The sequence below is a fragment of the Myotis lucifugus genome, unplaced genomic scaffold (genome assembly GCF_000147115.1).
Source record: "Myotis lucifugus unplaced genomic scaffold, Myoluc2.0 scaffold_1063, whole genome shotgun sequence".
Classification (NCBI taxonomy): Eukaryota; Metazoa; Chordata; class Mammalia; order Chiroptera; family Vespertilionidae; genus Myotis; species Myotis lucifugus.
The window spans coordinates 74,499-102,258 of NW_005872111.1; the positions used below are offsets into that span (position 1 = coordinate 74,499).

Sequence of the window (27,760 nt, forward strand, 5' to 3'; positions counted from 1 at the left end):
CCTGGACATCCTGGTGGCAGGGGAGGAGTCAGTGGGTTCAGTCAGGGACCAGACTCTGCACAGGCCATGCTAGGGTCTCAGGGGGTGAGGACAGAATGACAGTGCAGGGCCCAGGGAGGGAGAAAGACAGGGCATGGGAGGGGAAAGTGAGACTCAGAGAAACAGAAACAGACAGAGAGGAGTGTCCTCAGAGAGAGGCCTGGTGACTCTCTGGTCAGAACAAGGTGGGCAGGCAGCCCTCACCCTCCCTTCTTCTCTCGGGGACACCTGCCTGACTGGCCCTCCCTCTCGGTGCAGCCAGGCCCGAGGGTGGCCTCAGGAGAGAATGTGACCCTGCTCTGTCAGTCACAGAGCCAGAGGGACACGTTCCTTCTGTCCAAGGAAGGGGCAGCCTATCCCCTCCTACTTATGAGATCAAAGCACAGAGCTCAGCAGTTCCAGGCAGAGTTCTCCATGAGTCCTTTGACCTCAGCCCATGGAGGCACCTACAGGTGCTACAGCTCACACAGCTTCTCCCCTTACCTGCTGTCACTCCCCAGTGAGCCCCTGGTGCTCCTGGTCTCAGAAGAGTGTCCACTAACCCCGTGGTTTCTGAGCTCAGTCATTCAGGGCCCGGTCCCCAAGAGAGGTGAGGCTATGATGGAAGAAATACAATAAGAGTGTCTTGGGCTGAGCTGTGGGATGAGGTGGGGAAGGCCTTTGTAATGCAGCCTCCTGTTTTCACCAGGGACCTTCCCCAAACCCACCCTCTGGGCTGAGCCAGACCCTGTGATCCCCCGGGGGAGCCCCCTGACTATCTCCTGTCAGGGGACCTCAGGGGCCTCGGAGTACCGTCTGGATAAAGAGGGAAGCCCAGCACCATGGAAAAGAGAGAAGCCACTGAAGCCCGGGGACAAGGTGATGTTCTCCATCCCACACATGACAGAGCGTGATGCTGGGATATATCGCTGTTACTATCTCAGCCCTGATGGCTGGTCAGAGCCCAGTGACCTCCTGGAGCTGGTGGTGACAGGTGAGAGGACATTCAGGGGTCCCAGGCTCAGGCCGAGCCCTCAGGATGGGGGTCTGCTCTACAGGTGTCTCCCTCTCACAGCCCAGCCCTGGGGGACATGAGGAAGGTGTGAGCCCATTTAACACTCTGCCTCCTCCTCTCCTAGGATCCTACAGCAAACCCAGCCTCTCAGCCCTGCCCAGCCCTGTCGTGACCTCAGGAGGGAAAGTGACCCTCCACTGTGGCTCAGGGGAGGGATTTGACAGGTTCATTCTGACTAAAGAAGGAGATCACAGACTCTACTGGACCCTCAACTCACAGCGACAGCCCAGTGGGTGGTCCCAGGCTCTGTTCCCTGTGGGCCCCGTGACCCCCAGCAACACGGGGACATTCAGATGCTATGGCTGTTACAGGAACAGACCACAGGTGTGGTCACCAGCCAGTGACCCCCTGGAGCTCCTGGTGTCAGGTGAGTCCCATTATTGCTCCATCCATGGACTGAGCTACCAGCCAAGTTTTTGGCATCTTTGCTGTGAGTGGAGCCCCATGTGAAAAAGTGGTGTGAGGGGAGCACAGCGGCTCCTGGGCCAGAGACACAGAGCGAGGCAATGAGATATGAGTGCCAGGCCAGGAGAGGGTGTTTATGGGAGGAGCAGCCCCTGTAATTCACGTCTGGTCTCCCCAAGTGAGTCTGGGAAGCCCTCCCTCCTCAGCCAGCAGGGCCCCATCGTGGCCTCTGGACAGAACCTGACCCTCCAGTGTCGCTCTGATGTCGGCTATGACAGATTCGCTCTGCACAAGGAGCGGGGACGGGACCTTCCCCAGAGCCTAGTCCTGCAGCCCCAGGCTGGGCTTGCTCAGGCCAACTTCTCCCTGGACACTGTGAGCAGCTCCCACGGGGGTCGGTACACATGCTACGGTGGATACAACCTCTCCTCTGAGTTGGCCCCCCAGGGATGCCCTGGATATCCTGGTGGGAAGTGAGGATCCAGTGGATTCAGCCAGGCACCCAGATCTGCACAGGCCCTCCTGGGGGTCTCAGGTGGTGAGGCCAGAATGGCAGTGCAGGCCCAAGGGATGGAGAGAGACAGAGAGAGGCAGGGGGTGGGAGGTGAGGGGTGGAGACTCAGAGATACAGAGACAGACAGAGAGGAGGGTCCTCAGAGAGAGGCCTGGTGGCTCTCAGGTCAGAACAAGGTAGGCAGGCATCCCTCACCCTCCCTCCCTCTCTCTAGGACGGCTGTCTGACAGACCCTCCCTCTCGGTGCAGCTAGGCCCCCGGGTGGCCTGAGGAGATAATGTGACCCTGCTCTGTCAGTCACAGAGCCAGAGGGACACGTTCCCTCTGTCCGAGGAGGGGGCAGCCGATGCCCCCCTGCGTCTGAGATCAGAGCACCGAGCTCAGCAGTCCCAGGCAGAGTTCTCCATGAGCCCTGTGACCTCAGCCTATGGGGGCACCTACAGGTGCTACAGCTCACTCAGCTCCTTCCCCTTCCTGTTGTCACTCCCCAGTGAGCCCCTGGAGCTCCTGGTCTCAGGTGAGGGCCCCTGAACCTGTCTGCTGAGCTGTCAGCTCAGGGTCCTGTCCCCTGGATTATGGGATGAAAGGGAGTGAGGGGCTCTTGGGATGGTCGCCCGAAGATCTTTTCCTTAGAGCCTTCCCACCCCATCCACTCCCTTCCCCTCACCTGGATACTGAAGCAGTGGAAGGCCTCAGGGCCACAGCACAGATGAAAGAGGGTGTCTGTGTGAAATTGGTCTAGCTCAGCCCTAGCCTCTCACCCTCTTTCTGTCCTCATTTCCAGGACCCTCTGGAGGCCCCAGACCCTCACCCACCTCCACAGCTGGTGAGTCCCAGGGAGCTCTGCTCAGAGGGAGCACCGCCCCCCAGCAAGTCCTGAGAGTCTGTCAGGGGATCGAGTGACCCAGGTCCTCAAGGACGGGCTTGTGTCCCAGGGGGGCTGGGAGTCCCAGGGTTTGAGGCAGGTGATGGGTGGGGTGGTCATGGCAGAGGGGGTTTGGGGCACAGGCTGGGGAGGGGGAGCTGAGCTCATGTGGGGAGAAGGCAGCCCCCACCCCGCCTGCCCCATCCTGAACCCAGGAGGCTCTGAGGATAGGTCTCTCCCACCGACGGTGTGTGAGGGTCTCTGTGGGGAGGTGGTAGGTGCCTACATGTGGGGACGGGGACTGAGCTATAAGGGATTCTGGTGCCTCTGAAGTCTCTCACTTGGACACGCCCTGCCCTTTTCTGGGCCTCAGTGTCTCCAGGTGTAAAAGGACAGAATTCTTGTCCAGAGCTTAGATTTCCTGTCAGTTCTGGCCCTTACCTCCTGGGAGAGGGGCCTCACAGGGAAGCCCCCAGGACGTGATGTTATGGGGCCTGTCCCCTCTGTCTCAGTGACGGTGACACTGTACAGGGAGGGATAGGCAGGACAAGGGTCCGGGCACCCAGTCCTACCCCTGAGCTCAGGCTCAGCTCAGAGGAGGGAACAGGGTGGATCAGCCCTGGCTCAGCTCCAGGCTCTGCTGCTCCTGCTGTGGGGCTGGGTGGTCCCTTCTCTCCTCTGAGTGTCGGGTTCCTGTCTGCTCATCCCTGGTCCCATCCTGCTCACAGGCTGCTGGGAGATGAGGTGACAGAAGGGCCTCATAGAGCTCAGAAAGGCAGAGCCCCAGCCCAGCCTGACCTTCCTAAGGGGCTGTCAGAGACCTGTGGGTAGAGAGGGATCCAGGATCGACTCAGAGTCCACCCCTCATCTTGCCCCTCCTGTCCCTGCTGTGCTGGGGGCGGGTAATGAGGAAGGACTCTCAGCTCCAGATGAGACGGGGACAGGCTCCTGCAGAGGAGGAGTCCAGAGCACAAAGCAGTGTCCACTTGGGATGTGGGGTTGGGGGTGTGAGGCCAGCACAGGGAACCCACAGTCCCTGGTTCCAGTCCCAGTCCCGCCCCGTCCAGGGCTGGATGACCTGGGGCATGACTGAGCCTCAGTGTAGTGGGTGGTGGGGTCAGCAATACCTGGTGCCTGACTGCTGTGAGGTGAGAGGAGATAAATGACAGACCCAAGCCTGTGCCTCGCACACAGTAGATGATCATTAAACAGCATCAACGGCTCATTCATGATATCACTAATGTCCTAGGTCTCAAATGGTACTGGATAGCTGTCTTAGTGGCCTTGTTCCTGCTACTCTCCCTTCTTCTCTTCCTCCTTCTCCGACATCGGCGTCAGAGCAAAGGCAGGACCTCAGGTGAGTAGGGAACAGGGTGATTCTGGGTCACAGGAGGGAGGCTCAGAGCACCTGCTACTGGAAACCAAATAGAAGGAGAAGTTGAGCTGAGAAAAGGATTTCTCCAGAATCTCAAATCAGAAAACCTAAGAAGACACTCACTGTCAGCACAGATGGACAGAGGTAAGGTCATCTTTCATCCTTTTCAATCTCATGAATAGGAATCATTCTCACAAGCACTTTTTCCGAATCTATTGATATGGTCATGTGATTTTTATCCTTCATTTTGTTTATGTGGTGTATCACGTTTATTGATTTGCGAGTATTGAACCATCCTTGCATTTCCAGAGAAAGTCCTCCTTGGTCATGGTGTGTGATCTTTTTAATTTATTGCTGGATCTGGCAACATGAGGGTAAGTGACAGGAGGATTTCAACAGTGAAACCAAGGAGACACTGTTCTGTCTCACTCTCTCTCTCCAGCAGATCAGGCAGCATCAAGGCCCCCAGGAAGCCTGTACGCCCAGGTGAACTGCTCAACATCAAGACTCAGGCAGGGAATGACCACCTCTCTTTCTTTCCTATCAGGGGAATGTTTGGACATGAAGGACAGACAAGCAGAAGAGAACAGACAGATGGACAATCAGGTGGGTCCCATCCTCCCCATGCACCGAGGCTTCTCAAACCCCAACCATGTTTCATCCATCTCTCTCCCCCTGCTCCAGGCTGCATCCAATGCCCCCCAGGATGTGACCTACGCGCAGTTGAACCTCTTGGCCCTTAGACAACAGACAAGTGCACCCCCATCCTCCCCATCACAGGAGCCCTCAGAAGAGCCAAGTGTATATGCTGCTCTAGCCATCCACTAGCTCAGGAGGGACCCAGACCCCACACTCCAGGGAGGGGGCCTGCAGGGACCCCAGAAGGCAGGAAAGCTGCCCCCAGTGACACTTGGCTAGTGCCTCACCCACTGTGGAGACCTGAGGTGCCCCTGGGACTCTTGAGGATTCACCTTATTCTATAGTCAAAGATAAGCCAATGTCTCTACATTTGGAAATCAAGGCAACAGACTTCTCAAGAATCAATGTGTGAACAGAAACAAGTGACTGTTTTAACTGGAATTGTAATGTAAATATGACATATCAAACCTATGAAATAATAAAATTAAGAACCTTAAAAATCTATGGCCTAATCTATCATGTCAAGGATTTAGAAAAACAAAACAAAACAATGCTTTGAATATTTAGATCGATAGACAACTAGATGATAAAGATGTGGCGTGTGTGCACAATGGAATATAAACCAGCCATAAACAGAATGAAATCCTGCCATTTTGGACAACATGAATGGACCTTTACTGAATTTTTTATTTACTGGGGTGACATTGCTTAATAAAATTATGCAGGTTTCAGGTATACGATTCTACACTACGTCCCATAGAAATAAATAACAAACTGATGGTTGCCAGAAGGGAGGGAAGGAAGGATGGGTGAGAAGGGGAAGGGAAGATAGTCAATAATAAATATCATATTCATGTTGTACACCTGAAACGCATATGATATTGTATGACAGCTATGGTTTAATAAAAAATGGTCAATTAAAAATGATCAGTTAAACAATATGAATTTTTTTCTAAATGAAGGCATAAGGAAGAAATGATACGTTTTTTTTTGTTTGTTTGTGTTTTTTTTTTTTTTTGGACACATGCGTTTTAATTAGTATAGTATATACCTTAATTTTTAGAGGCGTGCCACATTAGTATATCAACAGTGCGAATTTCTGACAGAGGCAAAACTGAGCACCATAGATACAAATAGAAAGACCATGCTTCATTGAGGACAACAGAAATTCACTGGCGTGGCACGGTGTCTCTGACAAGTTCTTAAGCCTCTTCCTCTACCTCCTCCTCCTCGAACTCTCCCTGCTCATCAGCCGTGGCGTCCTGGTACTGCTGGTACTCGGACACCAGGTCGTTCATGTTGCTCTCGGCCTCGGTGAACTCCATATCGTCCATGCCCTCGCCCGTGTACCAGTGCAGGAAGGCCTTGCGCCGGAACATGGCCGTGAACTGCTCCGAGATGCGCTTGAACAGCTCCTGGATGGCCGTGCTGTTGCCGATGAAGGTGGCCGACATCTTGAGGCCCCGCGGCGGGATGTCGCACACGGCCGTCTTCACGTTGTTGGGGATCCACTCCACGAAGTAGCTGCTGTTCTTGTTCTGCACGTTGAGCATCTGCTCGTCCACCTCCTTCATGGACATGCGGCCCCGGAAGATCGCGGCCACCGTCAGGTAGCGGCCGTGGCGCGGGTCGCACGCGGCCATCATGTTCTTGGAGTCGAACATCTGCTGGGTGAGCTCGGGCACCGTCAGGGCGCGGTACTGCTGGCTGCCCCGGCTGGTCAGCGGCGCGAAGCCGGGCATGAAGAAGTGCAGGCGGGGGAAGGGCACCATGTTCACTGCCAGCTTGCGCAGGTCCGCGTTCAGCTGGCCGGGGAAGCGCAGGCAGGTGGTCACCCCGCTCATGGTGGCGGACACCAGGTGGTTGAGGTCCCGTACGTGGGCGTGGTCAGTTTCAGGGTGCGGAAGCAGATGTCGTACAGGGCCTCGTTGTCGATGCAGTAGGTCTCATCTGTGTTCTCCACCAGCTGGTGCACGGTCAGCGTGGCGTTGTAGGGTTCCACCACCGTGTCCGACACCTTGGGCGAGGGCATCACGCTGAAGGTGTTCATGATGCGGTCTGGGTACTCCTCCCGGATCTTGCTGATGAGCAGCGTGCCCATCCCTGACCCGGTGCCACCCCCCAGCGAGTGGGTCAGCTGGAAGCCCTGCAGACAGTCACAGCTTTCTGACTCCTTCCTCACCACGTCCAGGACTGAGTCTACCAGTTCGGCGCCCTCTGTGTAGTGGCCCTTTGCCCAGTTGTTCCCGGCCCCGCTCTGGCCAAACACGAAGTTGTCGGGCCTGAAGATCTGGCCGAATGGTCCAGACCTGACCGAGTCCATCGTGCCCGGCTCCAGGTCCACCAGGATGGCCCGAGGTACGTACTTGTTACCAGCAGCTTCATTGTAGTACACATTGATTCTCTCCAGCTGCAGCTCGCTGTCTCCATGGTAACTGCCAGTGGGGTCGATCCCATGCTCATCACTGATGACCTCCCAAAACTTGGCTCCGATCTGGTTGCCGCACTGGCCCGCCTGGATGTGCACGATCTCGCGCATGGTGCCGGCTGCGGAGCGGGTGGAGGCGCTGGTTAAACGATAGAATTTTTTTATAAATGAAGGTGTAAGGATGAAATGATAAGGCTTTGCATAGCAAAGGAAACCATCAATAAAATGAAAAGACAACCCACCGAATGGAGAGCTATTAGCCAATACATCTGATAAGGGCTTATTGTCCAACATTTATAAGGAACTTATAAAGCTCAACACCAAAACCCCCCAAATAATTCAATAAAAAAATAGGCAGAGGACCTAGATAGGCACTTCTCCAAAGAGGGCACTTCATGGCCAGTAGACATATGAACAGATGCTCAACATCACTAATCATCAGAGAGACGCCAATCCAAACCACACACCTTCCGGAATGGCTATCATCAATAAATCCACAAATATCTATGCCCCTCTATGATCATAGCAGCCTTATTTACAAAAGCCAAGATCTGAAAACAGCCCAAGTGCCCACCAGCAGATGAAAGCTATGGTATATTTACACAATGGAATATTGTGCAGCTGTAAAATAGAGAGGGAACTCTTACCTTTTGCAACAACATGGATGGACCTGGAGAGCATTATGTCAAGTGAAATAAGCCACTGGAAAAAGACTAGTTCCCTATGATTTCACTCATATTTGGAATCTAACAAACAAAATAAAACATAGTGGAGAGAGACTCGTGTATACAGAGAACAGACTGACAGCTGTCAAAGGAGAGGCGGTTGTGGGCTGAGGGAGAAGGGCAAATGGATTAAGCAAAGAAATAAAAGACTCATGGACACAGACAATACTATGGTGACTGCCAGAGGGAAGGGTGCGGTGGGCGGAGGTAAAGATGGGGTAAGTTGTGTGGAAATAGACTAGACTTAGGGTGATAAGTACACAATACCATGTACAGATGATGTAGTGTAGAATCATATACGTGAAACCTGTATAATTTTATTGACCAATGTCACCCCAGTAAATTAAAAATTCTATAAAAAACAAATACATGTAGGCTGTTCGGACATGTGGTTCCACTCAGACCCTCAGCACCTGCTATTTTTAGAGTGAGAAGGTGTCGCCTTCCTGTGAGGCAAACACCTGTGAGTACCCTGCCCCCCACATCCTGTGGCCTTGTCCGCTTGGCTCAGCCCTGCCTCCTCTTCCTCAGAAGCACCCTGGTCCCCAAGACCTCAGTCTCCGGAAGTGCAGGTCGACAGGAGCTGAATATGGACTTAGTATTTCTGAATTTCTGCTCCTTGCCTGCTTCTGAGGTGACAACACAAGAAGTGTCACTCTCCTGGGAATTTTATGGCTTTCTGACTTACATTGAAGTCTTTTATCCATTTTGAGCGTACTCTTGTGTGTGGTGTAAGCAGGTGGTAAATTTCCTTCCTTCCTTCCTTCCTTCCTTCCTTCCTTCCTTCCTTCCTTCCTTCCTTCCTTCCTTTCTTCCTTTCTTTCTTTCTTTCTTTCTTTCTTTCTTTCTTTCTTTCTTTCTTCCTTTCTTTTTGCATGTACCTGTCTAATTTTCCCAGCACCATTTATTTCAGAGCCTGCCCTCACTCTGCTGTATATTGACATAGTCACTTAGCATCAGGGAAATGCAATTGCTGGATGTGGAGAAGAGGGAGCCCTCGTGCACCACTGCTGGGGATGCAGCCCGGTGCCGCCACTGTGGAAAGCAGTATGGAGGTTCCTCAAAAAGTAAAAAAAATGGAACTTCCATTAGACCCAGTGATCCCACTTCTGGGGATATCATCGAAGAAACCCGAAATGCTCATTCGAAAGACTATACACATCCCCTATGTTCACTGTAGCATCATTTACTACAGCCAAGATGTGGAAGCAGCCACGTGCCCATCAGTAGATGAGTGGGTTAAAAAGCTGTGGTACGTTTACACGATGGAGTACTACTAGGCTGTGAGAAAGAAGGAAGTCCTACCTTCTGCCGCAGCATGGATGGACCTGCAGGTTTGTATGCTAAGTGAGATAAGCCAGAGTAGGACACGTTCCATATGAAATCACTTAAATGTGGAATCTAAACAACAAAATCATTAAATATATTTAACTAGTGTCCCAGTGCATGAAATTCATGCACATTAACGGGAATTAATTAGAGGAAATATTTTAATATTGCTATTTGCCCATTTTCTATAATAGAAGTGTCCAAGATGAAAGAAAATCAGTAAAATGTATATGAAAGTCCCCCTCCTGTCAGAGTCTAGGGTGTGCTAGAGGACCCAGAGTCAAGTCCCCGCCCACCCACGGGTGCCTCGAAATCGTGGGAGACTGGGACCTGGCCAGTGCTACCCCCATCAAGCCCCACCTGGCAGGGGGGCACAGCCTCAGGTCCCCCAGTAGAGCCTCAGGTCACCTGGCCCTGGCGTGAGGGTACAAGGGTGTGAGGGCGTGATGACCATTGCCATATTAGCTCTTTATTATATAGGATTTTTAGTGTTGACACTGTTACAGATGTCCCCCATTTCTCCCATTTGCCCACCGCCACCCACCCCATTTCCCCCTCTCTTGGCTCTCATTACACTGTTATCTGTGTCCTTAGGCTGTGCATATATATTCTTTAGTGAATCGCTTCACATTCTGCATCGAGTCCCCCCTCTTCCCTCAATCTCCTCTCCTCTGACATCTGTCACCCTGTCAATCCGTTTCTCTTCCTGTCTTGGTATGTCTCCCATAATGTCGTCATGAGCATTCTTATTTTCTTTCTATACTAGAGACCCGGTGCACGGATTCATGCACATGTGGGGTCCCTCAGCCTGGCCTGCACCCTCTCGCAATCCAGGACACCTCGGGGGATGTCAGACTTCTGGTTCGGCCCCATCCCTGCAGGCCAGGCTGAGGGATTAGACCGAAACCGGCAGTCTGACACCCCCCGAGGGATGTAGTAGTGCGTAAAGCAGCAGGTGGGCGAGGAGGAGCCCAAGCCTGGACCAGGTGCCATGCCACTCCTGCTCATCCTGACCAACCCTGCAGCACCTGCCGCCACCACTCAGTAGTGCTGCCGCAGAGGTGGGAGAGGCTTGGGGCATTACAGCTGTGGTCGCCAGCAGTGAGCCTGGGTCTGGCTCGCTAGGTCAGCTGAACGGTGCTCCAGCTGTGTGAGCACACTGACCACTAGAGGGCAGCTCCTGCATTTAGTGTCTGCCCCCTGGTGGTCTGTGTGCAAATGATCAACTAGTCCTTTGGTCGCTTAGGCTTTTATATATATAGATAGCCTTCCCTTCAAGATAATACTGTATCTTTTGTAATATTGGTCACATTATTACAGATGACCTTCATCTCTGCCTCTATCCCCCCCTCCACCCAGCACAGACCCCACCACAGTCCTTCTGCACACTAATATCTATGGCTTTGAGCTATGCATATATGCAGGTAAGTTCTTTAGTTAATCTTTTTCTGCCCCCCTCCCTTCCCTGAGATCTGTCCAGTTGTTCCATGCAGCATGCCTCTGGAATTATTTTTTTGATCAAGTCATATTGTTCATTAGAGTCCACATATAAGTGAAATCCTGCAATATTTGTCTTTCTCCGACTGGCTTATTTCACTTAGCAGGATACTCTCCAGGTCCCTCCAGGCTGTCTCAAAGGGTAAGAGATCCTTCTTTTTTACAGCTCCATAGTGTATATGTACGACAGCTGTTTTATCCACTCACTCACTCACAGCTGGGTTGTGCTGCTATGAACACAGGGAAGCATACCTTTTTTCTGATTGAAGTTTTGGGTTCTACAATCTTTCTGATTGTTGTTTCAGGTTCTGAGGATATATTCTGAGAAGTGGGATCTGCTGGGTCCATCGGCAGTTCCATTTTGAGCTTCACTTTAGCAACTGAAGAATAAAGGACTAAAACCTATGCTATGTGAACTGGGAGTTGAGACTGTTACTGTTTTCTGATGGATGAGCAGCACCAACCTGAAAGTGCAAAGTCCACTCAAAGTTGTCATCACAGAATCCAAAGGCCAGACCACATGTGTAGAGTCGCCAGGAACAAAGGAAATGATCCCCGCAGTGCCTGGGAGGGATTGGGCACCTGACCCCGAAGAGCCTTCTGTCCTCCTGAGCCCTCAGTTTGGGGAAACTCAGAGCCAGGCCCAGGGCGGGAGAGTCCGAATGCAGTGGGTGCACAGCTTGCGGACCCGGAAGGGCTGCAACAGCTTCAGACCCACCACATCCTGTGCGTCTGTTTTTCCGACCCTAAGTCTCCTCCATTTTCACAGCAGGAGCCCTGAGCGCAGACGCCATGGTGTCCATCCTCTCTGCTCTTCTCTGCCTCGGTCAGTTGTGGACACGGGGAGGGGCAGCAGGAGGGGTGGTGGCACCCCCTTGTTCATGGGAAACCTCAGGCTCAGGCAGCTCGAGTGGACGGGGCCCTGATGGGAGGGGAATCAGCTCAGACGTGCAGGTGCCAATCGCTCACAGAAACTCTCTTCCAGGGCTGAGTCTGGGCCAGAGGATCCACGGGCAGGCAGGTGAGTCCTCCCCAGGCTCCAGGTCCCAGCTGGTACTTCACTGGGGGTCTCAGGAGGGAGCACAGAAGTCCTGGGATGAGCTGGGGGATGAGGGGGGGAAGGTCTGTGTAATACAGCTTCTGATTTCCTTCCAGGGACCCTCCCCAAACCCACCCTCTGGGCTGAACCAGGCCCTGTGATCCCTTATGGGAGCCCTGTGACCCTCTGGTGTGAGGGGACCCTGGAGGCCCAGAAGTTTGATCTGTATAAGGAAGGAAAACGTGTGCTTTGGAGCACACAGACTGAAAGGAAGTCCACAACCAAGGGCAAGTTCTCCATCACACACATGACAGAGCACGATGCAGGGAGATACTCCTGTTATTATAACAGCCCCACTGGCTGGTCAGAGCCCAGTGACGCACTGGAGCTGGTGGTTACAGGTGAGAGGACACTCAGGGGTCCCAGCCTCGGGCTCTGCCCTCAGGAAGGGGGTCTGATCTCAGGGTGTCTCCATCTCACAGCCAATCCCTGAGGGATGTGAGGGGGTGTGAGCCCCATTTAACACGCTGCCCCCTCCTCTCCTAGGATCTTACAGCAAACCCAGCCTCTCAGCCCTGCCCAGCCCTGTTGTAACCTCAGAAGGGAAGGTGACCCTCCAGTGTGGCTCACAGCAGGGGTTTGACAGGTTCATTCTTACTAAGGAAGGAGATCACAGGCTCTACAGGACCCAGGACTCAGAGCCACACCGCAGTGGCTGGGCCCAGACCCTGTTCCTTGTGGGCCCCATCAATCCCAGCCACAGGTGGAGGTTCAGATGCTATGGCTGTTACAGGGACAACCACCAGGTGTGGTCACACCCCAGTGATGCCCTGGAGCTCCTGGTCCCAGGTGAGTAAGTCTCATCCGGCTCCCATCCATGGGTTGAGGAAACAGACACATTGGCATCTTCACTGGGAGGGGAGCCCCATGTGAAGGGGTGGGGAGAGGGAACAGAGGAGCTCCTGGGCAAGAGACACAGAGAGAGACAGTGAGACCTGGAGCCCAGGAAAAGGAGGCTTATGGGAGGAGCAGCCCCTGTAACTCATGTCTGGTCTCCGAAGGTGAGTCTGGGAAGCCCTCCCTCGTGAGCCAGCAGGGCCCCATCGTGGCCTCTGGACAGAACCTTTCCCTCCAGTGTCGCTCTGATGTCAGGTATGACAGATTCGCTCTGCACAAGGAGGGGAGAAAGGGCCTCCCCCACAGCCTTGTCCTGCAGCCCCAGGCTGGGCTCTCTCAGGCCCACTTCCTCCTGGACACTGTGAGCAGCTCCCATGGGGGCCGGTACAGATGCTACGGTGGATACAACCTCTCCTCTGAGTGGTCGGCCCCCAGTGACCCCCTGGACATCCTGGTGCCAGGTGAGGAGCCAGTGGGTTCAGTCAGGGACCCAGACTCTGCACAGGCCCCACTGGGGGTCTCAGGTGGTGAGGCCAGAATAACAGTGCAGGCCCCAGGGAGGCATGGAGACAGAGAGAGAGACAGGGGGTGGGAGGAGAGAGGAGGAGACTCAGAGAAACAGAGACAGACAGTGAGGAAAGTCCTCAAAGGGAGGCCTGGTGACTCTCAGGTCAGAACAAGGTGGGCAGGCAGCCCTCACCCTCCCTCCCTCTCTCTAGGACACCTGCCTGACAGACCCTCCCTCTCGGTGCAGCCAGACCCCAGGGTGGCCTCAGGAGAGAATGTGACCCTGCTGTGTCAGTCCCTAAGCTGGAGGGACACCTTCCTTCTGTCCAAGAAGGGGGCAGCAGGTCCCCCCTTGCGTCTGGGATCAAAGCACCGAGCTCAGCAGTCCCAGGCAGAGTTCTCCATGAGTCCTGTGACCTCAGCCCACGCGGGCACCTACAGGTGCTACAGTTCATCCAGCATCTCTCCCTACCATCTGTCACACCCCAGTGAGCCCCTGGAGCTCCTGGTCTCAGGTGAGGGGCCCAAACCCTATCGGCTGAGCTGTCAGCTCAGGGTCCTGTCCCCAGAAGGATTATGGGCTGTAAGGGAGTTTGGGGCTCTCAGGATAGTCATCCCGAGGAGATCTTTTCCTTAGAGGCCTCCCACCCCGTCCAGCCCCTCCCCCTCACCTGGATACTGAAGCAGTGGGTGGGTCTCAGGGGCCACAGCACAGATGGAAGAGGGTGTCTGTGTGAAATGGGGTCCAGGGTCAGCCCAAGCCTCTCACCCTCTTCCTGTCCTCATTTCCAGGACCCTCTGGAGGCCCCAGCCCCCCACCCACAGGGCCCACCTCCCCTGCTGGTGAGTCCCAGGGAGCTCTGCTCAGAGGGAGCACAGCCCCCCCCCCCCAGCAAGTCCTGAGAGTCTGTCAGGGGATCGAGTGACCCAGATTCTCAAGGATAGGCTTGTGTCTCAGGGGGGCTTGGAGTCCCAGGCTCTGTGGCAGGTGATGGGTGGGGTGGTCATGGCAGAGGGAGATGTGGGGGCACAGGCTGGGGAGGGGGAGCTGGGCTCATGTGGGAGAAGCAGCCCCCACCCTGCCTGCCCCATCCTGAACCCAGGAGCTCTGAAGATAGGTCTATCCCACCCACGGTGTGTGAAGTTCTCTGTGGGGAGGTGGTGGGTTCCTCCATGTGGGGATGGGGACTGAGCTATAAGGGGTTCTGGTGCCTCTGAAGTCTCTCACTTGGACACGCCTTTCCCCTATCTGGGCCACAGTGTCTCCAGGTGTAAAAGGAGAAAATCCTTGTCCAGAGCTTAGATTTCCTGTCAGTTCTGGCCCTGACCTCCTGGGAGAGGGGCCTCACAGGGAAGCCCCCAGGACGTGATGTTATGGGGCCTGTCCCCTCTGTCTCAGTGACGGTGACACTGTACAGGGAGTGACAGGCAGGACAAGGGTCCGGGCATCCAGTCCTACCCCTCAGCTCAGGCTCAGCTCAGAGGAGGGAACAGGGTGGATCAACCCTGGTTCAGCTCCAGGCTCTGCTGCTCCTGCTGTGGGCTGGGCAGTCCCTTCTCTCCTCTGAGTGTCGGGTTCCTCTCTGCTCATCCCTGGTCCCATCCTGCTCACAGGCTTCTGGGAGATGAGGTGATATAAGGGCCTCACAGAGTTCAGGAAGGCAGAGCCCCCAGCCCAGCCTGACTTTCCTAGGGGGCTGTCAGAGACCTGTGGATGGAAAGGGATCCAGGAGAGACTCAGAGTCCACCCTTCATCTTGCCACTCCTGTCCCTGCTAGGCAAGGGGCAAGTAATGAGGAAGGACCCTCAGCTCCAAATGAGACATGGACAGGATCCTGCAGAGGAGGACTCCAGAGCACAAAGCAGTGTCCACTTGGGATGTGGGCATGGGGGTGTGAGGCCAGCACAGGTAACCCACAGTCCCAGGTTCCAGTCCCTGCCCAGCCCCATCCAGGCTGGATGACCTAGGGCATGTGGTTAACTCCTCTGAGGGTGGTTGGGTCAGCCATGCCTGGTGCATGACTGCTGTGAGGTGAGAGGAGATAAATGACAGGTCCCAGCATGTGCCTCTCACATAGTAGGTGATCATTAAACAGCATCATTGGCTCATTCATGATATCACTAATGTCCTAGGTCTCAAATGGTACTGGATAGCTGTCTTAGTGGCCTTGGTCCTCCTGCTCTCCCTTCTTCTCTTCCTCCTCCTCCGACATCGACGTCAGAGCAAAGGCAGGACCTCAGGTGAGTAGGGAAGGGGGTGACCTGGGTCACAGGGAGAAGGGCTCAGACACCTGCTACTGGAAACCAAATAGATGGAGAAGTTGAGCTGAGAAAAGGATTTCTCCAGAATCTCAAATCAGAAAACCTTGGAAGAATACACTCACTGTCAGCACAGATGGACAGAGGTAAGGTCATCTTTCATCCTTTTCAACCTCATGAATAGTAAACATTCTCACAAGCGCTTTTCCTGAATCTATTGATAAGATCATGTGATTTTTATCCTTCATTTTGTTTATGTGGTGTATCACGTTTATTGATTCGAGTATATTGAACCATCCTTGCATCTCCGGGAAAGTCCTTCTTGGTCATGGTGTGTGATCTTTTTAATCTATTGCTGGATCTGGCAACATGAGGATAAGTGACAGGAGGATTTCAACAGTGGAATCAAGGAGACGCTGTTCTGTCTCACTGTCTCTCTCCAGCAGAGCAGGAAGGATGATGGCCCTCAGTCAGTCTGTACGGCCAGGGGAACTGCTCACCATCAAGACTCAGGTAGATAATGACCACCTCTCTTCCTTTTCTATCAGGGGAATTTTTGGGCATGAAGGACAGACAAGCAGAAGAGGACAGACAGATGGACAGTCAGGTGAGTCCCATCCTCCCCGGGCCCCAAGGCTCTCAAACCCCAACCATGTTTAATCCCTCTCTCTCCCCCTGCTCCAGGCTGCTGCATCTGATGCCCCCCAGGATGTGCCCTACGCAGAGCTAAACCTATTGGCCCATAGACAACAGAAAAGTTCACCCCCATTCTCCCCATCAAAGGATCCCTCAGAAGAGCCCAGTGTGTATGCTGCTCTAGCCATCCACTAGCTCAGGATGGACTCAGACCACCACACTCCAGGAAGGGGTATGCAGGGACCCTAGTAGGCAGGAAAGCTACACCTCTGGACACTTGGCTAGTGCCCCACCAACTGTGGAGACCTGATTTTCCCCTGGGACTCTCAGGGAGTCACCTCATTCTATAGTCAAAGATAAGCCAATATCTCTACATTTGGAAATCAAAATAATAGACTTCCCAATAATCAATGTGTGAACAAAGTGAATATTTTTAATGGAATTGTAATGTAAATATGACACATCAAACCTATGAAATAATAAAATTAAGAACCTTAAAAAATCAATGGCCTAATCTATTATTTCAAGGATTTAGAAAAACAAAACATTGCGTTGATACTTTAGATCCATAGACAACTAGATGATAAAGATGTGGCTAGTGTGCGTTATCTATAATAATAAAAGCATAATATGCAAATTAGACTGGACAGCAGAACGACCTTCCCAACATCATTCTGGATGAAGCCGCAGTGGCAGGGGCCGAGGCAGAGGCTGTTAGGGGTGATCAGGCAGGCAGAGCGGTTAGGGGCGATCAAACAGGCAGGCAGGCTAGTGGTTAGGAGCCAGTGGTCCTGGATTGTGAGAGGGTGCAGGCCATGCTGAGGAACCTCCCCCCCCTGCCCCGATGCACGAACTTCATGCATTGGGCCTGTATTGAAATATAAACCAACCAAAACTAGAATGAAATCCTGCCATTTGGGACAACATGGATGGACTTAGAGGGCATTATGCTGCATGAAATGATTCAGACAAGGAAAGATCTCACTTACCTCTGGGATTTTTCACATCCTCAAAGCAAAGGAAACAAAAACAGATCCATAGATTGCCAGATGGGAGGGCAGGAAGGATAGGTGAGAAGGGGAAGGGAAGATAGTCAATAATAAATATCATATCTGTGTTGCACATCTAAAACTAATATGACATTGTATGCCAACTATGATTTAATAAAAACGGTCAATTAAAAATGATTAGTTAAACAATAGAGTTTTTTCTAAATGAAAGTATAAGGATGAAATGATAAGGCTTTGCATAGCAAAGGAAACCATCAACAAAATGAAAAGACAACCCACCGAATGGAGAACTATTAGCCAATACATCTGATAAGGGCTTATTGTCCAAAATTTATAAGGAACTTATAAAGCTCAACACCAAAAACCCCCCAAATAATTCAATAAAAAAAAATGGGCAGAGGACCTATAAACACTTCTCCAAAGAGGACACATCATGGCCAGTAGACATATGAACAGATGCTCAACATCACTAATCATCAGAGAGATGCATGTTGAAACCACACACCTTTCGGAATGGCTTCTCATCAATAAATCCACAAATATCTATGCCCCTCTATGATCACAGCAGCATAATTTACAAAGGCAAGATCTGGAAACAGCCTAAGTGCCCACCAGCAGATGAAAGCTATGGTATATTTACACAATGGAATATTGTGCAGCTGTAAAATAGAGAAGTAATTTTTACCTTTGGTGACAGCATGAATGGATCTGGAGAGCATGATCTGAAGTGAAATAAGCCAATCAGAGAAAGACAAGTTCCCTATGATTTCACTCATATTTGGAATCTAATAAACAAAATAAAACATAGTGGAGAGAGACTCATGAATACAGAGAACAGACTGACAGCTGTCAGAGGAGAGGGGGTTGTGGGCTGGGGGGAAGGGTGAATGGATTAAGCAAAGAAATAAAAGAAAGACTCATGGGCACAGACAATACTATGGTGACTGCCAGAGGGAAGGGTGGGGGGTGGGTAAAAATAAGGTAAGTTGTGTGAAAATAGACTAGACTTAGAATGATAAGCACATACTACCTTGTACAGATGATGTAGTGTAGAATCGTATACCTGAAACCTGCATAATTTTATTAAGCAATGTCACCCCAGTAAATAAAAAATTCAGTAAAAAACAAATACATGTAGGTTGTTCGGAAATGTGGTTCCACTCAGACCCTCAGCACCTGCTATTTTTAGGGTGAGAAGAAGGTGTTGCCTTCCTGTGAGGCAAGCACCTTGTGGACAGTGCGCGGGTGGTGGTGTGAGGACCCTGCCCCCCACATCCTGTGTCCTTCTCCGCTTGGCTCAGCCCCTGCCTCCTCTTCCTCAGAAGCACCCTGGTCCCCAATCCTCAGTCTCCAGAAGGCCAGGTCAACAGGAGCTGAATATGGACTTGGTGTTTCTGAATTTCTGCTCCTCGACTGCTTCTGAGGTGACAACACAAGACGTGTCACTCTCCTGGGATTTTTATGCCTTAGTGACTTACATTGAAGTCTTTTATCCATTTTCAGTGTACTCTTGTGTATGGTGTAAGCGGGTGGTAAGTTTCCTTCCTTCCTTCCTTCCTTCCTTCCTTCCTTCCTTCCTTCCTTCCTTCCTTCCTTTTTTTTTTTGCATGTACCTGTCCAATTTTCCCAGCACCATTTATTGCAGAGCCTACCCTCACTCCGCTGTATATTCACAAAGTCACTAATCATCAGGGAAATGCAAGTGCTGGATGTGGAGAAGAGGGAGCCCTCGTGCAAAGCTACTGGGAATGCAGACGGGTGCAGCCACTGTGGAAAGCAGTAAGGAGGTTCCTCAAAAAGTAAAAAAATGGAACTGCCATTCAACCCAGTGATTCCACTTCTGGGGATATCATCAAAGAAACCTGAAAAGCTCATTCAAAAGAATATATGCATCCCCTATGTTCATTGTTGCATTATTTACAACAGCCAAGATGTGGAAGTAGCCACGTGAGCATCAGTAGATGAGTGGATTAAATAGCTGTGGTAGGTTTACACGATGGAGTACTACTCGGCTGTGAGAAACAAGAAAATCCTACCTTCTGCCACAGCGTGGATGGACCTGCCGGTTTGTATGCTAAGTGAAATAAGCCAGAGTAAGACTGGCTTCACATAAAATCACTTAAATGTGGAATCTAAACAACAAAATCATTAAATATATTTAATGAGTGGCCCAGTGCATGAAATTCATGCACATTAAAAGGAATTAATTAGAGGAAATATTTTAATATTGCTATTTGCCCATTCTCTATAATAGAAGTGTCCAAGATGAAAGAAAATTAGTAAAATGTATATGAAAGTCCCCCTCCTGTCAGAGTCTGGGGTGTGCTACAGGACCCAGAGTCAAGTACCTGCCCACCCACACGTGCCTAGAAATCACGGGAGACCCAGACCTGGCCAGCCCCACTCCCGTTAATCTCCGCTGGGAGGGGGGCCCAGCCTCAGGTCCCCCGGCCGAGCCTCAGGTCACCTGGCCCTGGCATGAGGGCGCAAGGGTGTGAGGGGGTGATGACCATTTGCATATTAGCTCTTTATTATATAGGACTTTTATTGTTGACTCTGTTATAGATGTCCCCCATTTCTCCCATTTGCTCACTGCCACCCACCCCACCTTCCCCTCCCTTGGCCCTCACTACTCTTTTGTCTGTGTTCTTGGGCTGTGCATATATGTTCTTAGGTGAATCACTTCACATTCTGCATCAAGCCCCCCCACACCGCCCCACTCTCCTCTCCTCGGACATCTGTCACTCTGTCAATCCGTTTCTCTTCCTGTCTTGGTATGTCTCCCATAATGTCGTCATGAGCATTCTTATTTTCTTTCTATACTAGAGGCCCAGTGCACGGATTCATGCACATGTGCGATCCCTCAGCCTGGCCTGCACCCTCTCGCAATCCAGGACCCCTCGGGGGATGTCAGACTGCCAGTTTGGCCCAATCCCTGCAGGCCAGGCTGAGAGATTGGACCGAAACCGGCAGTCTGACACCCCCTGAGGGATGTAGTAGTGCGCAAAGCAGCAGGTGGGCGAGGAGGAGCCCAAACCTGGGCTGGGTGCCATGCCACTCGGGCTCATCCCAACCAGCCCTGCAGCGCCTGCCACCACCACTCGGTAGTGCTGCCACAGAGGTGGGAGAGGCTTGGGGCACTGCAGCTGTGCTCGCCAGCAGTGAGCCCAGGTATGGCTCTCGTAGGTCAGCTGAACGGTGCTCCAGCTGTGTGAGTGCACTGACCACTAGAGGGCAGCTCCTGCATTTAGTGTCTGCCCCCTGGTGGTCTCTGTGCAAACGATCAACCGGTCATTTGGTCGCTTAGGCTTTTATATATATATATAGATAGCCTTCCCCTTCAAGATAATACTGTATCTTTTGTAATACTATTGACATTATTACAGATGATCTTCATCTCTACCTATATCCCCCCTCCACCCAGCACAGACCCCACCACAGTCCTTCTGCACACTAATATCTATGGCTTTGAGCTATGCGTATATGCAGGTAAGTTCTTTAGTTAATCTTTTTCTGCCCCCCTACTGTCCCTGAGATCTGTCCAGTTGTTCCATGCAGCATGCCTCTGGACTCATTTTTTTGATCAAGTTATATTGTTCATTAGATTCCACATATAAGTGAAATCCTGCAATATTTGTCTTTCTCTGACTGGCTTATTTCACTCAGCATAATACTCTCCAGGTCCCTCGATGATGTCTCAAAAGGTAAGAGATCCTTCTATTGTTATACCTGCATAGTATTCCATAGTATAAATGTACCACAGCTGTTTTATCCATTCACGCACAGCTGGGCATCTGGGCTGTTTCCAGGTCTCAGCTGTTGTAAATTCTGCTGCTATGAACACAGGGGAGCATACCTTCTTTCTGATTGATGTGTCGGGTTCTGCGGATGTATTTCCACCAGTGGGATCAGCTGGCTCCATTGGCAGTTCCATTTTTGAGCATCCTGTTACCAACTGAGGAATAAATGACTAACACCTCTGCTATAAAAATGTCCACTGTGAGTTGAGACTGTTTCCTGATGGATGAACAGCACCAACCTGACACTGCAAAGTCCACTCAAAGTTGTCGTCACAGAATCCAAAGGCCAGACCAACTAAGGAAATGATCCCTGCAGTGCCCAGGAGGGATCGGGCACCTGTCCCGCAAGAGCCTTCTCTCCTATTGAGACCTCAGTTTGGGGAAACTCAGAGCCAGGCCCAGGGCGGGAGAGTCCGCATGCAATGGGTGCACAGCTTGCGGACCCGGAAGGGCTGCAGCAGCTTCTGACCCACCACATCCTGTGCGTCTGTTTTTCCGACCCTAAGTCTCCTCCATTTGCACAGCAGGAGCCCTGAGCGCAGACGCCATGATGTCCATCCTCTCTGCTCTTCTCTGCCTCGGTCAGTTGTGGACATGGGGAAGGGCAGCAGAAGGGGTGGCGGCACTCCCTTGTTCATGGGAACCTCAGGCTTTGGCAGCTCGAGTGGACGGGGCCCTGATGGGAGGAGAATCAGCTCAGATGTCCGGATGCAAATCTCTCAAATTGACTCTTCCAGGGCTGAGTCTGGGCCAGAGGATCCACGTGCAGGCAGGTGAGTCCTCCCCAGGCTCCAGGTCCCACCTGGTACTTCAGCCCTGGGGCTCAGGAGGGAGCACAGAGGTCCTGGATGAGCTGGGGGAAGAGCGGGGGAAGCGCTTTCTAATGCAGCTTCTGGTATCCTTCCAGGGACCCTCCCCAAACCCACCCTGTGGGCTGAACCAGGCCCTGTGATCCCTTATGGGAGCCCTGTGACCCTCTGGTGTGAGGGGACTCTGGAGGCCCAGAAGTTTGATCTGTATAAGGAAGGAAAACATGTGCTTTGGAACACACAGACTGAAAGGAAGTCCACAGCCAAGGGCAAGTTCTCCATCACACACATGACAGAGCATGATGCAGGGAGATATTCCTGTTCTTCTAACAGCCCCACTGGCTGGTCAGAGCCCAGTGAACCCCTGGAGCTGCGGGCGACAGGTGAGAGGACTCTCAGGGGTCCCAGCCTCGGGCTCTGCCCTAGAAAGGGGGTCTGCTCTCAGGGTGTCTCCATCTCACAGCCCAGCCCTGGGGGACATGAGGGAGGAGTGAGCCCATTTAACAGGCTGTCTCCTCCTTTCCTAGGAGCCTACAGAAAACCCAGCCTCTCAGCCCTGCCCAGCCCAGTCGTGCCCTCAGGAGGGAACGTGACCCTCCACTGTGGCTCACAGCAGGGATTTGATAGGTTCATTCTGACTAAGGAAGGAGATCACAGGCTCTCCTGGACCCAGGACTCAGAACCACACCCCAGTGGCCGGTCCCAGGCCCTGTTCTCTGTGGGTCCCGTGACCCCCAGCCACAGGTGGAGGTTCAGATGCTATGGCTGTTACAGGAACAGCCCCCAGGTGTGGTCACACCCAAGTGATGCCCTGGAGCTCCTGGTCTCAGGTGAGTAAGTCCCATCCTGGTCCCCTCCATGGATCCAGGCACCAGACACTTTGGCATCTTCACTGAGAGGGGAGCCCCTTGTGAAGGGGTGGGGAGAGGGAGCAGAGGAGCTCCTGGGCCAGAGAAACAGGAAGAGACAGTGAGACCTGGGGGGCAGGACAGGAGAAGGAGTTATGGGAGGAGCAGACCCTGTAACTCTTGTCTGGTCTCCCCAGGTGAGTCTGGGAAGCCCTCCCTCCTGACCCAGCAGGGCCCCATCGTGGCCTCTGGACAGAACCTGACCCTCCAGTGTCGCTCTGATGTCGGCTATGACAGATTCGCTCTGCACAAGGAGACGAAACAGGGCCTCCCCCAGAGCCTTGTCCTGCAGCCCCAGGCTGGGCTCTCTCAGGCCCACTTCCCCCTGGACACTGTGAGTAGGTCCCATGGAGGCCGGTACAGATGCTATGGTGGATACAACCTCTCCTCTGAGTGGTCGGCCCCCAGTGACCCACTGGACATCCTGGTGGCAGGTGAGGAGCCACTGGGTACAATCTGGGGCCAGACTCTTATCAGGCCCTGCTGGGGGTCTCAGGTGATGAGGCCAGAATGACGGTGTGGGGCCCAGGGAGGGAGACAGAGAAATGCAGGAGGTAGGAGGGGTGAGGGGGAGACTCAGAGAAACAGAGACAGACAGAGAGGCGGGTCCTCAGAGAGAGGCCTGGTGACTCTCAGGTCAGAACAAGGTGGGCAGGCAGCCCTCACCCTCCCTCCCTCTCTCTAGGACACCTGCCTGACAGACCTTCCCTCTCGGTGCAGCCAGGCCCCAGGGTGGCCTCAGGAGAGAACGTGACCCTGCTGTGTCAGTCACAGAGCTGGAGGGACACTTTCCTTCTGTCCAAGGAGGGGGCAGCCGATCCCCCCCTGCGTCTGGGATCAAAGTACCAAGCTCTGCAGTTCCAGGCAGAGTTCTCCATGAGCCCTGTGACCTCAGCCCACAGGGGCACCTACAGGTGCTACAGCTCACACAGCACCTCCCCCTTCCTGCTGTCACTCCCCAGTGAGCCCCTGGAGCTCCTGGTCTCAGGTGAGGGGCCCAAACCCTATCGGCTGAGCTGTCAGCTCTGGGTCCTGTCCCCAGAAGTATTATGGGCTGTAAGGGAGTTTGGGGCTCTCAGGATGGTCACCCCAAGGAGATCCTTTCCTTAGAGCCTACCCACCCCATCCCCCCACTTCCCCTCACCTGGATACTGAGGCAGTGGGAGGGCCTCGGGGCCACAGCACAGATGGAAGAGGGTGTCTGTGTGAAATGGGTTCCAGGATCAGCCCAAGCCTCTCACCCTCTTCCTGTCCTCATTTCCAGGACCCTCTGGAGACCCCAGCTCCCCACCCACCTGGTGAGTCCCGGGGAGCTCTGCTCAGAGGGAGCACAGCCCTACCTCCAAGTCCTGAGAATCTGTCAGGGGATCGAGTGACCCAGATCCTCAAGGACAGGCCTGTGTCCCAGGGTCTGAGGCTGGTGATGGGTGGAGTGGTCATGGCAGAGGACGATGTCAGGGTGCAGACTGGGGAGGTGAACCTGGTCTTATTTGGGGAGAAGGCAGCCCCCACCCTCCTGCCCCATCCTCATTCACAGGAGGCTCTGGGGATCGCTCTCCCACCCACAGGGTCAGGCATACAGATGGGTAAATGAGGGGCTCTGTGGGAGGTGGTGGATGCCTCCATGGGAGACAGGGGCTGAGCCATGCGGGGGTCCCGGACCCTCTGGATTTGCTGACTTGGACCCACCCTTCCCCTGACAGGGCCTCAATGTCTCCCAGTGTAAAAGGAGAGAATCCTTGTCCAGAGCTTAGATTTCCTGTCAGTTCTGGCCCTGACCTGGGAGAGGGGCCACACATGGAAGCCCCCAGGACGTGATGTTATGGGGCCTGTCCCCTCTGTCTCAGTGACGGTGACACTGTACAGGGAGGAACAGGCAGGACAAGGGTCCGGCACCCAGTCCTACCCCTCAGCTCAGGCTCACCTCAGAGGAGGGAACAGAGTGGATCAGCCCTGGTTCAGCTCCTGGCTCTGCTGCTCCTGCTGTGGGGCTGGGCGGTCCCTTCTCTCCTCTGAGTGTCGGGTTCTGTCTGCTCATCCCTGGTCCCATCCTGCTCACAGGCTGCTGGGAGATGAGGTGACATAAGGGCCTCACAGAGCTCAGGAAGGCAGGGCCCCCAGCCCAGCCGGAAACCTGTAGGTAGAGAGGAATCCAGGACAGACTCAGAGTCCACCCCACACCCTGCCCATTCTATCTCTGCTGTACTGAGAGTGGGTAATGGGGAAGGTCCCTCAGCTCCATATGAGACCTTGACAGGCCCCTGCACAGGAGGAGCCCAGAGCACAAAGCTGTTGTCCACCTGAGAGGTGGCAGGTGGTGGGGATGGAGCATAACGACAGCACAGGGAACTCACAGCCCCGGGTTCTATCCCACAATCCTGCCTGGGGCATGTGATTAATCCCACGGAGCCTCAGTGAAGTGGTTGGTGGGGTCAGCCATGCCTGGTGCATGACTGCTGAGAGGTGAGAAGAGATGAGTGACAGACCCCAGCATGTGCCTCACACACAGTAGGTGCTCATTCAATGGCATCACTGGTTCATTCATGACGTCACTAATGGCCTAGTTCCCAAATGGTACTGGATAAGTCTTGGTGGCCTTGGTCCTGCTGCTCTCCCTCCTCTTCTTCCTCCTCTGACATTGGCATCAGAGCAGAGGCAGGACCTCAAGTTCAGACATCACAGGGACACTGATGTCAAGGGGTGGTGGTAGCCCAGGTTGAACATCAAAATCCTAGAGATTTGTGTCTACCCTGACCTCTGAGACTTCTTTGCCCACAATTCTTATTTTCCCATCCCCAAGACTACACAGTGGAGAATCTCACCCAGATGGGCGTGGCTGGCTTGATCCTGGTGGTCCTCGGGGTGCTGCTATTTGAGGCTCGAAACGACCCCATAAGGACCCTCGATGCAGCCAGCATGTGAACACAGAGGGAACAACGCACCATTCAGAGAGGGCGAGCCTTGGAGCCTATCTGAGGATCCCAGGAGGTGCTGAAGGAAAGTGGGGACCATAGTTGGGGAATCTGTCTGTTGAGATTAGCCAGGGAAGTAGACGTGGTAGGCGAGGTTTGGGTGCAGGAGAACGTAGGCCATGTCCCTGTAGAGGATGCCTCCTCCATCCACCTGGGTGCTCTCCCTTCCTCCCTGTCCTTGCTGACTCTATTCCACTGCCCTTCTGTTCTCACCCTGTGATGTGAGGGTCCGTCCCATATGGCTGATTTGGATTCACATCTATATACCTTCATGCTGCGTCACATCCATCCCAACAAAATCAGGTGTCTTCACAACCCTGGGATTAGTTTAAATCACAAAGAACAAAGGACAAGCACCTGGTCCATAGTGGGAAAACATCATAATAATGCAGCTCAGGTACAGAATTGGGACACAAAAGGGAATCAGGTTTTGTGTGATTCCCTTTATTCGAAATGTCCAGGAGAAGGAAACCCATAGAAAGAGAAATCAGATTGGTTTGTCTGGGGTTGACCAGGAGGACAGATGGGAGATGGACTGTTTGTTGTTGTTGCTGTTGTTTTGTTTGTTTGTTTGTTTGTTTTGGGGGGGAGTTAAAAACTTTCTTGAAACAAGATAGACATTGTCATTGAAACATTGTGTATTTACTGCATTCTAGTGAAATTCGTATTTCAAAAGGCCCAATTGTATGTTATGTGACTGTTGCTTCAATAAAAAGAAATGCAAGTGAAACACGCGTGGTTCCCTTCAGCTGCCTTATACCTTGGAGGTTGCCCCACTTGTGTCCCTGGAGTTTTATGGAAGCCGGACTCCCACCAGGTCAGAGGTGCCCTAAGTGCCTTAGTGCTTAGGGATCAACCAAACTGTGGAGACTCATCAGGACTCACACAAGAACAACATTCATGGGACTCCTGTTCTAAGGAAGCAGCACAGACACATTAAATATCAGTTGTGGCGCTACCACATCCTGAATGGTTGGAGGACACTTGAGCAGGCTACTTCCTCCCTTGACTTCTCAGCAATACCAATGCCTTCCCCACAAAGATGGTGAGAAATCTTCTAGACCAGTGATGGCGAACCTATGACACGCGTGTCAGAGGTGACACACGAACTCATTTTTTGGTTGATTTTTCTTTGTTAAATGGAATTTAAATATATAAAATAAATATCAAAAATATAAGTCTTTTGCCGAAACCGGTTTGGCTCAGTGGATAGAGCGTCGGCTTGCGGACTGGAAGGTCCCGGGTTCGATTCCGGTCAAGGGCATGTGCCTGGGTTGCGGGCACATCCCCAGTGGGGGATGTGCAGGAGGCAGCTGATCGATGTTTCTCTCTCATCGATGTTTCTGACTCTCTATCTCTCTCCCTTCCTCTCTGTAAAAAATCAATAAAATATATTTAAAAAAATATATAAGTCTTTGTTTTACTATGGTTGCAAATATAAAAAAATTTCTATATGTGACACGGCACCAGAGTTAAGTTAGGGTTTTTCAAAATGCTGACACACTGAGCTCGAAAGGTTCACCATCACTGCTCTAGACTGAGATATGGAGGAAATGAAACCAGCCATTCAATGCAGATGGAGATAGTGGTATTTTGAGAAATTGAAAAGCAGAGATGCCTTGTCCAGAGGAGCAGAAGGAAGTCTCCAGATCAGACCCCTCGTATGGAGTCACCTGGATCGTGACAGACTCTTGCAGTGCAGAGGGGAGGTCATGGCTTTTCCATCACATGGTGATGGGCCAGTAGGTGAGTCTGTAGGACACAGTAAACGTCTTACCTGCCTCGACCATTTGCAGTAATCAATGTCAGATGGGCAACGGATCAAAATGTGAAAAATAAACCAACTACTTTTTCTTTTGCAAAAAGAAAAGGGGGAAACTATCTTACTAGTTTGTGGGAGACACATTTTTCCTCGATGTGGACACAAGAACACAAACTTAGGGAGGACATGGACACAGTGGAATTCACTAAGATGAAGAACTTCTGTTCCTTGTAGACACGAGGGAGATAATGAAGACGATATTTGCGATGCCAAAATGAGTCCATGGACTGG

The 27,760-nt window shown here is 52.5% G+C and overlaps 2 protein-coding genes and 2 pseudogenes across 4 annotated transcripts; 3 read left to right on the forward strand and 1 right to left on the reverse strand.

Annotated features, from left to right (window-relative positions):
• Positions 1–453: 453 nt before the first annotated feature.
• Positions 454–5,273, forward strand: LOC111824260 (annotated as a pseudogene).
• A 621-nt stretch (positions 5,274–5,894) lies between these two features.
• On the reverse strand, positions 5,895–7,456 carry LOC102439953 (annotated as a pseudogene).
• Positions 7,457–11,662: 4,206 nt separating this feature from the next.
• Positions 11,663–16,403, forward strand: LOC102417174 (leukocyte immunoglobulin-like receptor subfamily A member 6). The gene is made up of 10 exons (XM_023747934.1): positions 11,663–11,696; positions 11,856–11,891; positions 12,026–12,310; positions 12,456–12,758; positions 12,971–13,267; positions 13,526–13,828; positions 14,106–14,156; positions 15,447–15,554; positions 16,121–16,179; positions 16,257–16,403. Exons 1-10 carry the CDS (start codon positions 11,663–11,665, stop codon positions 16,401–16,403), a joined length of 1,623 nt encoding a protein of 540 aa, XP_023603702.1.
• A 5,162-nt stretch (positions 16,404–21,565) lies between these two features.
• LOC102417484 (leukocyte immunoglobulin-like receptor subfamily A member 6) lies at positions 21,566–25,657 on the forward strand. 3 transcript variants are annotated; one of them, XM_014449183.2, is made up of 9 exons: positions 21,566–21,599; positions 21,756–21,791; positions 21,926–22,210; positions 22,355–22,657; positions 22,873–23,169; positions 23,421–23,723; positions 24,665–24,691; positions 24,882–24,912; positions 25,516–25,657. In XM_014449183.2, the coding sequence occupies exons 1-9, from the start codon at positions 21,566–21,568 to the stop codon at positions 25,655–25,657; spliced, it is 1,458 nt and encodes a 485-aa protein (XP_014304669.1). The 3 variants fall into 3 exon arrangements, with proteins under 3 accessions (XP_014304669.1, XP_014304670.1, XP_014304671.1); XM_014449184.2 differs by lacking the exons at positions 24,665–24,691; positions 24,882–24,912 and having other exon boundaries at positions 23,421–23,709; positions 25,498–25,657; XM_014449185.2 differs by lacking the exons at positions 21,756–21,791; positions 24,665–24,691; positions 24,882–24,912 and having other exon boundaries at positions 23,421–23,709; positions 25,498–25,657.
• The last annotated feature ends 2,103 nt before the right edge of the window (positions 25,658–27,760 follow it).